At 68.2% G+C, this 17,355-nt stretch overlaps 1 protein-coding gene across 2 annotated transcripts in view; it reads right to left on the bottom strand.

Annotated features, from left to right (window-relative positions):
* The window catches only part of COL5A1 (collagen type V alpha 1 chain), a 102,733-nt gene that overhangs the window by 72,048 nt on the left and 13,330 nt on the right, over positions 1-17,355 (bottom strand). For both annotated transcript variants that reach the window (XM_070066680.2, XM_070066679.2), the window contains exons 2-4: positions 6,271-6,438; positions 4,150-4,363; positions 3,372-3,534 (exon numbers count right to left, since the gene is read on the bottom strand). In XM_070066680.2, coding sequence (XP_069922781.1) covers positions 3,372-3,534; positions 4,150-4,363; positions 6,271-6,438 — 545 coding nt within the window. The remainder of the gene's footprint in view (positions 1-3,371; positions 3,535-4,149; positions 4,364-6,270; positions 6,439-17,355) is intronic.

The following is a 17,355-nucleotide window of genomic DNA, read 5'->3' as shown; positions in this document are numbered from 1 at the left end:
GCCCGTCCACGGCCCAGCTGGAGATGAGGAGGCCACCGCAGGCTGGCACCCCAGGCCGGCCCTGCGCTCAGCCCCACTGGCCTGGGCCGCCCAGCCCAGGCCACCTCAGCCAGCCACGCAGCAGCCCGCACCCCTGCAAACCCACGCGGCACCCCTGCCTGAGACCCCTCCTAAGCACGCAGGCCCTGCAGAACTGATGGGAGGCGCCCCTCCCACCGGGGCAGAAGCCGTGCCCGCCCCCCAACCCGGAACCTGGGGGTGTGGCCTTGCTCACACAGCACCATGTTGAGGGTCTCAGGTGAGAACAGATTCAGGCCGGGCCCCGAAGCCAAGGCCAGGGTCCTCACAGGAGACTCGGGGGCAGAGACCCCGGAGAAGAGGGGAGGCCGGGGAGGAAGGAGGCCGAGGGTGGGGCGCAAGCCGAGGGAGGCAGGCGGGGCTTGCCCTGCAGCCTGCAGAGGGGGCGGGGCCCTGCCACACCTGGCCGTGCACCTGCGGCCCCAACCCCACAGGAGGACCCGGCCCGGCCGTGGGCACCCAGAAACCCAGGCAGACAGCAGGGCCCCGTCGCCCCAGGGCTCCCCAAGGAAGCTCCCAGCGAAACAGGCAAAGCTGAGGCCGCAGCCCAGAGCCCACCGGCCTCACCCAGCTCTAAGTCGGGATCCGGGGGCTTGCACGGGTGTCGGCACTGAGCCACCCAGGCCTCTGCCGCTCGAGTCACCCAGGACAGCGGCTCGGGCAGGAGCAGGGACCCTGCCCCGCTGCCGATGCCACTGGCCAGGGCCCGGCCAGCCTGCCATGCCAGCCCTGGCTGCCTTCCACGGACGACAAAGGTGGCAGAGCCCCGGGCCGGGGCGAGGGACAGAAACAGAGGCAGCTCCCGTGTGGTGGCAGCAGCTTGGCACTGTCCCCTCTCCCTCCGAAATGTCACAGATCCGCACCTCCCCGGCGCCCGTTAGGCCTCCGGTGGTGCGTGGCAGTCACCTCACTGTCCGTGGGTCCACCCTGAGCCACCCCGGAGGGCACCCTGAGCCCGCTCCTCCCCGGCTGAGGCTCCCCCCACCCCGCCCCGGCCCAGCACAGCCGCCTGGCGAGGCACGGCCTGGGAAGCAAGAGAGGCGGCTGGGCCAGGGCCCTGCTCCAGTCCCGGGAGGCAGCTCTTGGAAAGAACAGCTCACCGGGCCAGCCAGCCCTGGAAAAGGCCGGGCTGAGGTCACCGGCTTGGCTTCGCCAGTGGCTGAGCCCCGGGCAGGCAGACCAGGGCGCCGCCAGCCGCTGGCACCTGCCGCCCTCGCCCCTCCCGCCCGCTGGCCGCGTGGCCCCTGCAACCTCAAACGCCTTCAAACGGCTTCGGTGCGCCTCTGGCTCCCGGCCCAGCCCTTGCTGGCTGCCTGCGCCCTGAGCCCTGGCTCGCCCTCCTCCTCCACCCTTCCTCCTGCTGGGCTCCCCCCAGACAAGGGTCCTCCCCAAGGCCCGGCTCCGCCCCAACGCCCCGCCCACTCCCACCCTGCAGCCGCCTCCAGAGCTCAGATGAGTTGGGGCTCAGAAGGAATCGCCCAGGGGGGAGGGGCTCCCCCACCAAGGAGGGGCTCTGCGGGGCACACGCCCGGGAAACCCCAGTGCCCCAAACACTGTCTGGAGGCAGCAGAACCCAAGCTGGGCGAGCGAGTGCCAGCAGAGACCCGGACGCTGGCCGTGCAGGGCTGGGGACGCGCGAGGCTGGGGACGCGCGGGGCTGGGGACGCGCGGGGCTGGGGACGCGCGGGGCTGGGGACACGCGGGGCTGGGGACGCGCGGTTCGCAGGAGGGAGCCCCCTGGCAGCCCCCCCACCCCAGAGCACCCTCCGCAGCCCCACACCTCAGAACCTGCCGGAACACAGAGCGTTCCTTGCAGAAGTTGGCGAAAGTGGCCTCCTGGGAACCCCTCAGCAATTATGGGATGCCTGCTGTATGCGATGCCTGCTGTATGCCCTGCACAGGCATCTCCTGTACGCCTCAAGCGTGCACACACACAAAAGGGGAGGAGCCACGGTCCCCGCCCCCATTTCCCAGATGGGAAGACAGACTCAGGTACACGGCTCACCCGAGCCGAGCGGCGGGGCCGGGACTGGAGCCGGCGCTCCCGGCAACAGCGGGCTCGTCCTCCTTCCCCGCCCAGGGAGAGTCGAGGACGCGCTGTCTCCTCTAGGGCCCCAATTTCTTAAAGGCAAGACCAAGCTTTTTCCCGAATCTGTGCACACGAGGCACAAAAGGGTCCTAGAAACAAGGACGTGGCACGGCGCGGGGAAGCCACTGCCCGGTGAGGCGGCCGCCCGGCCTCGGGCCTCCCCTGCAGACACCCTCCCTACTCGGCCCAGGAAGCCGGTCCTCCAGCAGGTCCACCCTGGTCTCAAGGGCAGGAGCCCACCCAGAGCTGGACTCCACGGGTCACAAAGGCAGCCGTGCCCACCGGGCCCAGAGCCAGCCCGGCCTGCAGAGCCCCCGCCGGGCTGCGTGTGCCGGCAGCCAGACCCACAGCTCCCCGGCCTCCCCGCAGCTCACCCCTCTCCACACCCGCCCGGCCACGGCGGGGGTCCCTGTGACAACTGCGCAAGAAGAGGGTCCTTTGGGAATTCCCCTCTGCACAAGGCCACAGCCCCCGGCTCGCCCTCATCCTCGCCCGGGTACCGGCGCCCACGCGGGTGTGCGGGAAGCAGGTGCGGTCTCCGCGGTGTGTCGGCAGCGCCGGGACTGCCTCGACACCACGCATGGTGTGGGGGTCCCGGGCCGCCCAGGTGAGAGGCCCGTGGCTGTGCACTGGGGAGGCGCGGCGGGGGGAGGCCGGGCGAGAGCAGGACACGCTCAGACACCACGTCTGCAAACACGCTTCGTTCACGGAGCCCAAACAGGTATGCAGAGCCAGACGGCCGGGCTCCTGGCTGCCACTCAACCCAGGCCCAGAGGACAAGCGCTGCAGGCGTCTCAGCCCGCACGGCCACCTGGCAGCGGCTCCCTGACCAAGCACCCCCACTGCGGGCTGAAGCTGGGGCCCCGCGTCCGCTCCACTCAGGCTCCCACTCCCCAGACGCCCCACGGGACAGCCGGGTCCCCCGTGACACACGGCCAGAGCACCACCGACCAGAATACCCCGGGACCCAGCCCCGCTCTGTCCCCATGGCCACAGGAGGGCGGCTGTGCCTTCCCAGCATGGCCCCTCGGGAGCAGGAGCCAGAAGCCTGCTGGGAGTTTCCAGAAGTGTCGGTGGTCAGGCGCCGGCCTGCGTCATTTCCAGTGTGGCCCGGTCTGGCCTCTCCATCCAGCGGGCCACAGTGGCAGTACCACGGGCCACGAGAGCACCTGCTAGTCCCCGGCCAGGACACGTCCCCGCTCACCTCAAACACTTCCTCATCCAGGATGCGGGTCCCGAACACGATGATGCCGTTGACGTCGATGATGGCGTGGTCACTGCGGTCCAGGAACTTGGTGACCTTCTTCTTGCAGTCCAGGATCAAGGTGACGTTTTTCTTGTGGACGCTGAGAGCGATCCGGTGCCACCTGCAGAGGAAGGGACAGCCCGGGGGTGGAGCGGGGGCCTGCACCACGGAGCGCCAGCCCAGCGGCCTCGTGCTGCGACAGGGAGGAAGCCCCTCCCGGCACAGGCAGAACAGAGCCGTGGGGTCAGCGGGGCCAGGGCGTGAACCCCAGCTCCGCCGTGCAGGGCCCAGAAGCCTCGGGCAGGCGTCGGAACCCCGGCACCACGGGACGTTGCAGTGAGACGCCCGGAGCGGACCGGTCCACGGCTGTCCCTTGTGTCACGAGGCACAGGAGGGGCCGCCGGGGCCAGCGCCAGTCTCGTGCGCACGGACCAAAATCCGAACGGGAATCCGGGAGTCCCGTCCTGGAGACGCATCGGCGGCCGCGGAAGAGGGGGCTTCCGGGCCACCAGCGTGGGGACCCAGCACCTTCAGGTCTTTCCGGAACGTGCCGGGGAGGCCACACCACCCCTCCACCCGGCCTGGCACGCGGAGGCTAGCACCGGGCGCACTGTGTGCATTTCCCAACCAGAGACCGGAGGGCCAGCAGGCACGGGAGATGCCCCAGAGCCACAGAGCATAAACCAAGACCGACCCCGGGGCTCCCCGGGCTCCCCGGGCTCCCGCCCCCACTCACTTGCCGTCCGACAGGTTGATGCCCCTGAAGAGGGGGTAGGCCTCGGGCCCCGGCTTCCCCGTGTGGTCCTCGTAGAGGAAGACGGGGGAGCGGCCGAGCTCCAGGCCGACCTGCTGGACGCCCTGCTCATTGTAGATGGACACCAGGAAGGCCTGGCTGCCCTTCTTGGCTTTCACAGTGGTCAGGATGGAGAAGTCCTCGGGGAACGCAGACGCTGCGGGAGGGCACGGAGATGAGACGCCCCGGGAAGCCCCTGCGCACGCCCAGCCACCACCCTCTGCGGACCAAACAGCACGACGCCCCGGCCGCCTCTGCAGCCCAGGCACTGCACAGCCGTCCACCGCCCTCTGCCAGCCATCCACCTCCCTCTGCGCTCTGATCAAGCCGTGCCTGAGCTCCCTGCACACGGCCAGGCCTGCCCCTCGGGGCCCCTGGCTGGTGCTACCTTGCAGGCTGTGCCCACCGCAGGGGAGCACGATAGCCCTGGGGGCCTCTCTGAACCCACCCCCACCCCAGATCTGGGGCCCTGGGAACTGTGGGTCGGGAAAGGCGGGGCTTGGAGTCAAGCTCCCTGGCCGCCAGGCGCACAGCAGAGGCCAGGCTGAGCCAGGCCAGATGACTCCCGCCTGGGGGGTCTGGCCTCCGCCCTGCTCCCAAGGGCGGGGACCCCCAAGGTCCGGCCTTCACTGGGCGGGGCTGACCTGTGGGCCTCGGCCGCCCCCGTGCGCGGGATGCAGGGTTTATGTCTGTCCCGCTCATGGCACAACCTGGCGCCCACACCACAGGCGGCTTTGTCCCCTGCACGGGACACAGGACTTGGGGTCCACGTGGGGGGAGGTACAGGTTACTGCCCGGCCAGTCAGGGCTGTGAGCAGGGGACCAAGCCAGGCAAAGCTCACAAAGGCCCACCCAGCCCCACGCTGGGCGCCCACCAGGACCCAGGTCCCGGCACCGGCTTGGGGGGCTTCTCCCGGTCTCCGGGCAAGGGCGTCCCTTGGACCATGCTCCACCGGGTCTGGGGCCCACACCGCCCTTCCTCTGCCACCACGTGGCCGGCAGGGACCTCCAGGTGCCCGTGGACACTGTGCACCCTGGGGGACGGCAGGCACTCGCGGTCAGAGGACCACCCCCCAAGGTGGCGGCGCGGGGCCCTGCGGGCCATAGAGAAGTGGCAGCTCGCTCAGCACTTCCCAGCCAGAGAGCAAACCGCCCCGGCAGACCCTGCCCCCACGGGAGACCCTCAAGTCGGCAGGGGCAGAGGGGACTCGCAGCCCAAAGCAGACGGGGGCTGGGAGGCCGAGGGGCTGAGGGTCGGCGCCTCCTCACTGGTGAGCTGGCATCCACGAGCCAGAGCCAGAATCGGGGAGCCAGGGTGACCCCGGCGCCCAAGGGGGGCTCGGCAGGAGGCTGGGCCGTGGGGGGCCAGGCTGGGGAGACACCCCCCCAACCACGCGGGCTCCCAGGAGGCTGAGGGAGCGGCTGGGCGGGCCGGGGAGAGGCCCCTGGTGGCGGGGGCACACGGGATCCCAGGCACCGCGGGGCTCCTCCCGGACCACGGCTCACAGAGCTGGGCTCCCGGTCCCCATCTCAGAGATCGGAGGGAGCCGCCCACGGCCCACGGCCCACGCCCCACGGCCCACGGCCCACGCCCACGCAGGGTGAACAGCTGGGCAATCGCCGGCTTCACTGCGCGGGGCCGGGTGAGCCAGGGCGTGGGGGTGGGGCCGGGGCCCTACTGTCCCGCGGCCACCCCACAGGGCGCCTGGACACTGCATCCCGCAGCTCCGGGGTCATCGTCAGGAGCGGGGGCTAGCGCTGTCAATCGGTTCTCATGGTCTCGCAGGGGCCAGGCTGCTGGCTGCTGGCTGCTGGCTGCTGGCGGCCGACGCCCCGCACCCCGAGTCCCACGACCCTGAGGTTTCTCTTAGCCTTGCGCCCCCTGGCGGCTTTGCCCACCTGCCGTCTGCACTTGGGGCTGGCCTGTCCACTGCGGGAGGGTCACGCGTGGAGGGGACAGTGACAGCTCTCCTGGGAAGGGCGTCCCTGAGAACCAGGCCCCTCCCAGCTCGGCCCCGCCCCTAGCCCAGGCCACCCGCCGGCGTGGCAGCCGGCGCCTCTTACCGGGGTACAGCTGCTTGGTGGGCGCGCTGAGCTGCGCATCCTTGGTGACTCGGTAGGCCACGTCCGGGCCCGCGGCGGAGCGGCGCGTGGCACAGAAGCCCGTGGTCTTGGTGACACCGTCAGGCAGGTTGTGAAAATCTAGAACCTTCAGCAGATCCGCGGGCTCAGCTGCAAGGACAGAGGGCGGGGTTAGCACCCGGGGGCGGGGCCTGGAAGCCAGCACGGCCCCCGCCTGGCCACTGCTGCCACCAGCACACTGAGGAACACCAAACGGAGCGCAGGCGGCCCCTCCCACCCCTGCAGCAGCCGCCCCCGGCGCAGGCCTTGCGCACGCCCCCTCCACGCGGTCACCTTCTTATCCACCCCTGCGTGGCTCTCGTGCACCCCAACCCTCAGGGGGCAGCCGCGATGCAACCCCAGGCTCCCAGGCGGCTCTGGCAACCCTGGACACAGCTGACGGCCGTGGGGACCCGGCCACTGAGAACCACCCGTGCAGAGTGCGCCACGCCGCGGTGACCGTGCACCCCTCCCGCGAGCCGCTGGCCTCCAGCCCCTCACTGCCCCGAACACCCACCAGTGACAGCCACACCCTGGGGGAGTCGAAGGGCAAGGGAGGAACAGGTGTCCCTTCGTCCCTTCCGGAAGGTTCCTGCCCTCCGTCCAGGGCAAGCGCAGGGGGCCTGAGGGCTGGGGAGAAGCCGTGGTGGTCCCTGGACAGCTGCCCCCAGCACAAGGCAGCCGCCCTCTGCCTTGTGCCTCCTCCACTTACATCTCAAAGACCCCAGCCGCCCAGCCGGTACCCACCGAGGGGCCTGGACCTGGACAACACAGCCCAGCCCAGGTCACCAGAGTCTCCCTGGGAGACTCAAACATGGCAGCACGGTGAGAGCAAGTGTCCTGGGGCCACCCTGGGCATTTTGGTGTATGGGTGTGTGTGGAGAGGCGCCGGCCGCTCAGGGCACAGGCCCACCCTGTCCCCAAGACGGGGCCAGGCCAATGAAGCTCCACCTGGCACCAAGCACAGATGGGGAACCCGGAGCTGCACAAAGCTGGCCGTGTCCTGGCGACCGGAGAGAGAGCGTCCAGGGAGACGGACCCTGGCCATGTCGCCCGGGCACCTGGATCAAGCCTGAGGACACATTCCGTGCACCCAGCCAGTGTCCACTTCTCCCCAGCACCCGTTCCTGGGCTGAGGCAGGATCGCCCCTGGCCTCTCGGGCCTCCTGTACCACGCGGGTCACCAGCTCACTGCGAGCTGGGGCTCGCTCCGAAGGGAATTCCTACGCTTTGGAAAGGCGGGAGGTCTGTGCGTGAAGGAGAGCCGTGGGTGCTGGCTCCTCCCAGCCGGCTGCTGCCCCGGCAGCCTCGGTGCTGTGGGCGGGGGCGGGGGCCCAGGGCGGCCACACGGCCTCGCTGTTTGTCCAGGCGAGCCCCTAACCAGAGGACAGACCGGGTGGGCAGCGGGCACAGCAGCAGGTGCGGGTGAGGAGGGGGCGGGAGGAGAGGACGGCACCAGGCCAGCTGCCAGTGGGGACCAGGAGAGCAAGTCAAGGCTGCTGTCCCGTCCCGGCGCCCCCGAGGCGAGGAGCCGCGTCCCCCGGGGCCTGCAGCGCCCAGGCCCCTGCCTGCAGCTGAGTCGGAAACACGGGGGCGGGGGTTTCCCTCTTCTGCACGGAAACCAGTGCAAAGTGGGGGGGCACACGAGGACCCTTGGTCCTTAGAGAACCCCAGCCCCCAGATCCCACCCACATACAGCACCCAGGGCGGCCCCTCCGGTGGCTCAGTGCCGCGGACAGAGCCCTGGCCGGGCCACCGTCCCCGAGTACAGCTGCCAGGCCTGGCCTGGACGCGGCCGTGGGAAGAGGCGACGGAGCCAGGCGCCGGTGCACCTGCCGAGATGACACAGCGCCGAGCCCCGGGCCCTCAGAAGCGGCTTCCAGAGCCGGGCGCGGCTGCGGGCAGGGAGCGAGGCCACCACCTGGGGCCTCCTGGACGCAGCCCGCCTGCCGCCTGGTTTCTCCATCGCAAGGCAGAGGGCTGCGCGCCAGCTGTTTCCCCGGTGTGTGTTCCCGGGCCTCTGTGGCAACGCGCTAAGGCCACAGCACCGTTCCCAGGCCCGGTGCCACCCCTGTCGCCGGCCAGGGCCCTCCTGCGCCAGAGCTAAGAAAAGCCACAGCTTGTACAAGGTGTGGGGCGGGGCTGGACAGAGTCCGGGCGTCCCTCCCTGCCCAGCCTGGCACCCTCCCTCCGGCTGCTGCGTCCCCGCTTCCATCTAAGCGCGGGCGCTGGGGACACGTGGACGCGGGTCTGAGGCCAGCGTCACCCCCAGGAGGCAGGAGCTGTCTCAGCGGGCTAAGGGCAGCGGGAGAAGCAACAGGAACCAGCAGGCGCCCGCCCACCTCGGAGCTGCCGTGGCTGGGTTCTGGGGCTGTGGCTGGGTTCTGGGGCCGTGGCTGGGTTCTGGGGGCCTGGCTGGGTTCTGGGGCTGTGGCTGGGTTCTGGGGGCCTGGCTGGGTTCTGGGGGCCGTGGCTGGGTTCTGGGGCTGTGGCTGGGTTCTTGGGCCGTGGCTGGGTTCTGGGGGCTTGGCTGGGTTCTGGGGCCGTGGCTGGGTTCTGGGAGCTGTGGCTGGGTTCTGGGGCCGTGGCTGGGTTCTGGAGCCGTGGCTGGGTTCTGGGGGCTTGGCTGGGTTCTGGGGCCGTGGCTGGGTTCTGGGGCCGTGGCTGGGTTCTGGGAGCCGTGGCTGGGTTCTGGGAGCCGTGGCTGGGTTCTGGGAGCCGTGGCTGGGTTCTGGGGCCGTGGCTGGGTTCTTGGGCCGTGGCTGGGTTCTGGGGCCGTGGCTGGGTTCTGGGGCCGTGGCTGGGTTCTGGGGACTTGGTTGGGTTCTGGGGCCGTGGCTGGGTTCTGGGGCCGTGGCTGGGTTCTGGGGCCGTGGCTGGGTTCTGGGGCCGTGGCTGGGTTCTGGGGCCGTGGCTGGGTTCTGGGGACTTGGTTGGGTTCTGGGGCCGTGGCTGGGTTCTGGGGCCGTGGCTGGGTTCTGGGGCCGTGGCTGGGTTCTGGGGCCGTGGCTGGGTTCTGGGAGCCGTGGCTGGGTTCTGGGGCCGTGGCTGGGTTCTGGGGCTGTGTACCACAGAGGCAGCATGGAGAGAAATAGAACATGAGACTCTGCACATGGGGGGGGCTCACCCCAAGGGGAGGGTTAAGAGGTGAGTGGAGGATGGATGGGTGGCTGGCTGGCTGGACAGATGGCTGAACAGGCGGAAGGACAGGTGGACTGAGAAGTTGGCAGGCAGATGTGTGGGTGGGCACCGGCGGATGGGTATGTGGGAGAATGGGAGGATGGATGGAGGGACGGTTGGGTGGGTAAATGGGGGGTGAGTTGACGGGTGGACGGATGGATGGACAGGTGGACTGACGGATACGTAGGCTGATGGGTGGATGAGTGGCTGGGTGGGAGGATGGGAGGATGGAAGACAGATGGGTGCAGGGAGGGAGGGGAGGGTAGATGGGTGCATAGATGGGGGGATGGACGGCTGGGTGGGTGCACAGGCAGGGGCTGGCTGGCTGGGTGGGGGCTGGCTGGCTGGCTGGCTGGGTGCACAGGTGGGGGCTGGCTGGCTGGGTGGGTGCACAGGCGGGGGCTGGCTGGCTGGGTGGGTGGGGAGCAGGCGGGGGATGAATCAGTTAATGAGCAAATGAAGAGGTGGATGGTGAGCGCAGGGGGCGGAGCTGCCAGCGGATCTTAGCCCGGCTGGCGACGCGCAGGTGTCACCGTCCTGTCTCCACTGACGGACCAGGAGGGCCTCCCTGCACCAGTGCCGCTTCCCAAGCACCCCCAAGCCAGCGTCCTGTGCTGGCAGCCATGGTGGGGGAAGCCGGCCCGCTATGCCCCTCCCCTGTCACTAGGCCGCTCGGTGCACCTCCCAGAGCGGGTCTGGCCCCTTCACCGCGCTGTGGCTCGAGCAGGCAGGGCCAGCACGGTGGGGCGCTGGCCGACACTGGCCAGCGACGCTAACAGACGCTGTGTCCCCCACGACGGGCCGAGCAGGCGGCTGCTCCTCGCTCCCTGGCCGTCCTTCCTGGAGCCAACAAGGGCTAGAGCTCCCAGAGGGTGTGACCCAGCAGGGGCGGTGGCCCTGGGGGTCTCACCTGGGGCTGAGCCGCCACACCAGCCCCCACCCCCACCCCGGGCACGCAGCCTCAGGCCGGCAGGTGAGAAACCAACAGACACCAGCCCAGTGGTGACACGAGCCACGCCAGCAGCGAGGTTCCACGGAGGGACGGGGGGGGGTTTCTGCAGAGGGGACCTAGGCCACGTCTCTAAGGACAGAGAGCAAGACAAGATGGGAACACAGTCGAGGGCCACCCATGGAACGTTCTGGACAAAACTCAGCACCTCGCCCAAGCCCAGGCCACCAGAGGGGGCCGGCCCCAGAGCAGAGGACTCGGGGGAGCAGCAGCCCAGGAGCCACCTCGGGCGGCACAGCGCGCCGGCTCCACGGCATCTGCCAGGCCTCCCGCTGTGCTGTGGTCGCCGCCCTCCAGCGCCTTACTGATTGGCACGCTTCTCTCTCCCTCGCATTCCTCAGAGCAGAACCTCGCCAAGACACGAAGCCGGCAGAAGCCGGCACACCCAGCCACCGCCGGCGGGATCTGCGCCCACAGCCTGACCGGGGACGAGACGATGCCTCTGGGGTTCCCCAAAGGCGAGCGACCTCGGCACGCTGGAGGACCGGGGCGCTGTGCCGGCGCCAGACCCCACCGCGCCGGGCCTGCTCACTGACAGGTGTGAGATGCGCTCTTCTGGGAAGGCCGAGGCTGAGCCGCTGCGCCAGGCCAGCGGGAGGCCCTGAGGACACAGCGCGGCCCCTGGGGCCGCACCCAGGCTCGGCAGCAGGAGGCTGTGCTGAGGACGGTAGCGCCTGACCACGACAGGGGTCACCCAGCTCCGGAGCAGACCGCCCCGCGGGCCCGAGGGACCCCAGCAAGCAGCTCCGGTCACCGGGGCCGCCTGGCTGCTGTGGGGGCAGCACCCACCCAGCAGTGCCTACTGAGCCCCCCCGGGTGTCGGGCACACCCCAAAGCTCCACGCCGTTCCTGAGCTGGCGCTCCCGGCACCCCAGCGTCAGGAGCACAGCCCGGCCCTGCTGAGCCGAGCCAGGCCCGTGGGCCTCTCGTGTGCCCCCTGTCGAGTTTCGGGACTCAGAAGGCAACGGAAGAGCACCTCGCTCAGGGCAGCAGGCGCTGGGACACAGGCTGAAGGCCAGGGCACTCCCGGGGAAGCCCCGAATGGCACCTGGCGTTAGTAGCAGCAACCAGGCCGGACCTGGGCCCCTCCCTCCCCCCCTTCAGACTCGTCCGGAGCAAAGCAGCACCCAAGAGGCCGTCAGTGACGGAGCCCGAGGAGAGCCAGAGGCCCAGGGCACGGCGAGGGGCTCCCCCTCCGCGGAAGGGCTCCCCCCTCCGCTGTCCCCGCTTCCTCTGCCTCACGCATCAGGCCCAGGGGCGCTCCCGGGCCGGCCACCTCCTCCAGGGAAGGGACCAGACTCAGCACTGGCACACGGCGGCAGACGAGGGCCCGGAGCGGTCGCTCAGAACAGCGCTCGAAGAAAGGAAAGCAGGAGCGCGCGGGCCGCTCCCACGCAAGCGGGGACCCGGGCCGGCCACCCCGTGCCCCAGCCGGCCAAGGACGCACAGTGGGGCAGGCGCGGGCTCTGCGGCCCTGAGACAGCTCAGCTGGGCTGTGCAGGAGACCCAGACCTTCCCCGGCGGGCTGCATCCCGCAGAACGACCCGGATCCCGCAAACCCGTCCCAACCGCTGGCGGAGCCCCTCGGCCTGGCCCTGAGGGCCACCACGGGCGGACTGGAACTCCATCTACAGCAGGCCGCCTCCTAGGCTGACGGTTCTGCATGGCCTGCGGGCGACGCTGAGATGGCCAAAGCACGCTGGGTGGAGAGAAAGTTCACACCCTTGGGTTAAATCCGCGAAGCTGCGCCCCGAGATGGGTGCAGGAGCTGGCCAGGGAGCGGCTGAGGCAGACGGCCAGGCCGGGAGAGACGGCCACGGCAGAGCGCACGAAGCACGAACGTATCCTCGTGGGAACACAGACAGGAAGCCAACCAAAGCGACAAACGGTGCGTCCACGGAGGGCGTGGCAGCCCTCTGCCTGCTCCCCGGCGTCCACTCGGGAAAAGCTGCCACACAGGGGCCGGCGCTGGGGTGTAGCCGGCAAAACCCCCGCCTGCGACGCCAGCATCCCATACGGGCACTGGCTCAAGTCCCGGCTGCTCCACTTCTGGCCCAGCTCCCTGCTGTGGCCTGGGAGGCAGCAGAAGATGGCCAGGTCCCTGGGCCCCTGCAGCCACGTGGGAGACCCGGGTGGAGCTCCTGGCTCCTGGCTTTGTCCTGGCCACTGCAGCCATCTGGGGAGGGAACCAGCAGATGGAAGCTCTCGCGCTCTCGCTCTCTCTCTCTCGCTCTCTCTCTCTGTGCAAGTCTGACTTCCAAATACATTATTAAAAAAAAAAAATCTGCCCAAGTATAAACCCAAGTAACACCTGCCCCATTCTATGAAAACACAGAGACCATTTGACGTGCAGACATTTCAGTGGCCCACCAGGTGCGAAGTCTGCCCTCCCCTTTGGCCCAGGTGGGCTCTGTGACTTCGCGGCCGACAGGACGTGCCGGAGGGGACACCGAGCTGGTGGCGGCGATGCGGCTGTGTCTCGGAGCCCAGCCCCACAGTCATGGGGAACCCACGCAGAGAGAAAGCCAGGACTGCAGCCAGCAGCCAGGACCAAGTGCCAACCGTGTGGGTAAACCAGCAGGAAAGGAGCCCCCGGCCCCACGGACCCCACGGGAGCAGACGGAGCCCACCCCCAACGAGCAGAGGAAGAGGCGGCTACGTCTTCAGGCGCCGGGCACTGCCCGAGCCAGGAGCAGGCGATGAGCGCGGACACACGCGCGACACAGACCCGCCGCTGAAAGGCAGGGCGGCAGACAGGGGGGACAGTGCACTGCCGCCAGCACCAAACACAGGCGTGGAGGCCCCCGCTGCCCAGCCAGCCAGGAACCGCTGTCTGTGCATCAGATCCCGAGTCAGCCCCGAGGGGACACTTTGACCCCTGCACCTGCGGCCCCTCTCCTTCCCAGCTGAGCTGCACTCCCGCCCAGAGGCACTGCAGTGGGCGCAGCCCGGGCTGTTGGGGCTCCAGGCTGTGATCTCTGTGCCCACAATGCAGCGGCGCTGGGGTCCCCCCACCCCCATGTCCATCAGCTTCCACTTCTCGTGAGCGAGCGCCTAGAAGTAGAACTGCTGTGTCCCGGGGCGAGGCGGGGGTTAACTTTACAAAACGCTGCTTTCCCAAGAGGCTGCCCCCACCAGCGCCGTGCGCCCGCCCGTGTCCCCCCGCCTCGCCCGCCAGCGCGCAGGCGTGCAATGCCGTCACTGTATGGTTTTAATTTTTACTTCTCGGATGACCTAAGCTGCTAAGCATCTCTTCACAGGCACGGCGGCCGTCGTCGATCCCGTGAACCAACGTGGGCGTCTTCTGCCCAGGCTTAAATCCGTCAGCTGCCTGCTGTTTGGAAACTGTAGCCTAACTACAGTTAGGCTGACTGTGTCTCCTAACTAAGGCCCTTACTAGGGGAGTGTTTTGTAAACATTGTATCCCAACCTCACTACCTCTCCGGTCTCTCCACGGCGCCCTCTGAAGAGCGCGCCAAGTTCCAGGCAGGAGGTCTGGCTCGCCTTTGCACCCTGCACAGCTCGGCCGTCCGTGTCCTGAGAAATCTCCGCCTGATTCGGGTCAAGAAAGATGCCCGTATCCACTATTTTATAACTCTACATATTACACTCGGATCCACGGTCCACCTTCAATTTCAAAGATTTATTAATCTGAGAGGGAGAGGCAGAGAGAGAGAGAGAGACAGAAGCGGGGGAGAGGGAGAGAGGGAGAGAGACAGAGAGAGAGAGAGAGAGGTCTTCCATCCGCTGGTTCACTCCCCAAATGGCTGCAATGGCTGGAGCTGCGCCGATCCGAAGCCAGGAGCTTCCTCCAGGTCTCCCACGTGGGTGCAGGGCCCAAGGATTGGGTCATCCTCCACTGCTTTCCCAGGCCACAGCAGGGAGCTGGGGCGGAAGTGGAGCAGCCGGGACTCGAATCGGCGCCTGTATGGGATGCCGGCACTGCAGGTGGCAGCTTTACCCGCTAGGCCACAGCACCCCCCCCCCCATAAGGACGGCGCAGGCCAGGCCAGGATGTTCACGTCAGGAACTGATCCTGCCGTCGAAACCCACACTCAGCGGCTGCAATTCCTTTTCAGTGTCTTCCCCGCGCTCTCTGGTCGCTGGCGGACAGAGACGGCTTTTTTCTTTTTTTTTTTTTTTTTTTTTTTTTTTAAATTTGAGAAACAGAGTTACAGAGAGAGAGAGAGAGAGAGAGAGATCGTCCATCTGCTGGTTCACTCTCCAAACGGGCCAGAACTGCACTGATCCGAAGCCAGGAGCCAGGCACTTCCTCCTGGTCTCCCATGTGGGTGCAGGGCCCAAGTACCTGGGCCATCCTCCACTGCCCTCCCGGGCCACAGCAGGGAGCTGGACTGGAAGAGGAGCAACCGGGACTAGAACCCAGCACCCACATGGGAAGCTGGCACCACAGGTGGAGGATTAACCAAGTGAGCCAAGGCGCCAGCCCCGACAGAGACGGCTTTTACAGAAAATTAACAAAATCTGTGTCACCCAATGTCCACCGTGCAATGGCTTCGTGTAATGACACAGGCACGGTCTCTGCACGGCCCCGGGACTGCACAGCAGGCGCCGGCACTGTCACACAGCAGCAGGTTACGTGCCACCTGCAGTGCCAGCATCCGACACAGGCACCAGTTCGAGTCCCGGCTGCTCCACTTCCAGTCCCGCTCTCTGCTAATGCACCTGGGAAAGCAGAGGAAAATGGCCAAGTACCTGGGCCCCTGCACCCGCGTGGGAGACCTGGAAGAAGCTCCCGGCTCCTGGCTTTGGCCTGGCCCAGCCTTGGCTGTTGTGACCATCTGGGGAGTGAACCGGGGATGGAAGACCCCTCTCTCCCTGTCTGTCTGTAGCTCTGCCTCTCAAATAAATAAAATCTTTATAGGGAAAAGAAGAAGGGGAGCACAGCGTGTGGGGCCACACAGAAACCATCAGGGAGGCTCTGCCCCGTGGCCGCACTTGCTCAGGCAGGGCCTTGAAGGGGAAGCGGCTGGAGGGCGGGGAACAAGGACAGCGCCCGGAGACCCCGCGCCGGACAGGCCCAGCCGGCAACAGCTGCTTCTGGAGCAGCAGCAGAAAATCCGAGCCCGCGGCCAGCGCCCTGGAACCCCTGGGCCCTCGGCCTCCCGCGGCCGCGCCAGAGCTGCCTCACGCTTCAAGGCCACGGGCACCGGCCCGCTCTCCCCACCCGTGCACCTCCCTCGGCCGAGCACGCAGCTGAGCTCCCTCCCGCGAGCCGGCCGCTCCAGCCCCACGGCCCCTCCGGGCGCATCTCGCTGTGACGGCGCTGAGGTCACGCAGCCACAGTCGACAGTCGCAGGGGGAGCCCGCCGAGGTTAGCACTGCCGAGGCCGGAGCCGTGTAGCCACTCCTGGTCTCGGAGGAGCTCTGGCGCAGAGCGCGGGAGTCTGCATTGATCATAAACCCCCCAAACACCAAGCGGTATGGTAGGGGGCAGCTCAGCGGGCCAGAGAGGGGATGGACGAGTGGGTGATGGGTGGGTGGACAGACGGACAGCTGGGTGGACGGGTGGGTGGGTTGATTGATGGATCGTTGGATGGGAGGGCGGTTGAGCGGGCAGGTGGGTACGCAGTGGACGCATGGGTAGAGCAGTTAGGAATAGATGGAGGCCAGGACACTGGACGGGAGGATTAACGAGGTGAACAGGTGGGTGGGTGGGTTGACAGTCGGATGCATGAGCGAGTGATGGGCGAACAGGTTGAGATGTAGGTGGGTTCCGCACAGACAGACAGGAGGATGGATGAGCGGGCGGGTGCATGGGAGGGTAAGCACAGCGGCACACCTTCCTAATTTAAATGGAGTCACAGACGCCCAGCGCCTCGCTCTGCTCCTCTCCCCTCCTGCTGCCCCAGCTCACGCTGGGCCCCGGCCGAGCTAAACCCGTCCCTCAAAGACCAAGGTCCCGGACGTCGAGGCCGCGACTCCTTCTGCCCCTGCGCCCCGAACCCTCCGCCCGCCCCAGCCCCAGCCCTGAGGAACCCCCACCCAGCTGCAGGATCTCAGCCTGGCCAGCGCGGCCTCTGCGGCCTCACTTGGCGGTCTCCCTTAGTCGTCACTCTCGGGGCGTCAGCTTGGCGTGGCGAGCGGCTGACCAGTGAGACCTAGAGAACGCAGCTGCACTCGGGTCAGCCGACAGACCCACACGTAACCGGCCCGCCGTCCAGCCCAAGGCAGGCACCAGCGCATCCCTTCCCTTCCGGCATCTGGCGCCACGATTCACCTGCTGGGGGCGCGCCGCGGGCCAGGAGCGAAGGAACGGAGCCCAGCCCCTCCCCACCGCCTCCCGGCTCTGAGTCCCAGAGGCAAACGCGCTCAGCTGTGCCACCGGCGGGAACGGTGGCGGGGGCTGGGGGCAGAAATTCATGATCTGCAGGGCCGGGTGGAAACAAGACACCAGGGTCCCCGGCCAGGCAGGGGGCATGCCCCAGCCCTCGCTGCCTGTGCCTGGGCATGTCCAGGTGATGGACCTGAGACCCACGCCTGGGCTCAGGTTCCAGGAGGTGGGCAGCCGTCTGCTTCTGGCTCCCTGGGTCCACCCGCGGGCTATCCGGGAGCAAGACAGAGGGCAGAGGGACCAGCCCAACCCGTGTGTGCCGAGGATGAGCCCCCTGGGTGAGGTATATAGCAGCCTCTACCTCCTCACCTGTAAAATGGGCACAAGGCGGCCACAGAGGACAGAGTCGGCTCTGAAAACCTCCAGGAGCAGGACCTGTTCCCAGGGCTCCCTGAAGAACGCCAGCCGCCAGCAACCGGCCCCCACCGGGTCCGCCTGGCTCCCTCTGAATTCTCATTCTTTAAGAGCAGAATCTTGTTTGACT

The sequence above is a fragment of the Oryctolagus cuniculus genome, chromosome 1 (genome assembly GCF_051225735.1).
Source record: "Oryctolagus cuniculus isolate XC-2025 breed Fujian yellow rabbit chromosome 1, ASM5122573v1, whole genome shotgun sequence".
In the NCBI taxonomy this organism is placed as follows: Eukaryota; Metazoa; Chordata; class Mammalia; order Lagomorpha; family Leporidae; genus Oryctolagus; species Oryctolagus cuniculus.
The sequence above is the reverse complement of the archived record's forward strand: the minus strand, read 5'-3'. Positions and strand labels throughout refer to the sequence as shown.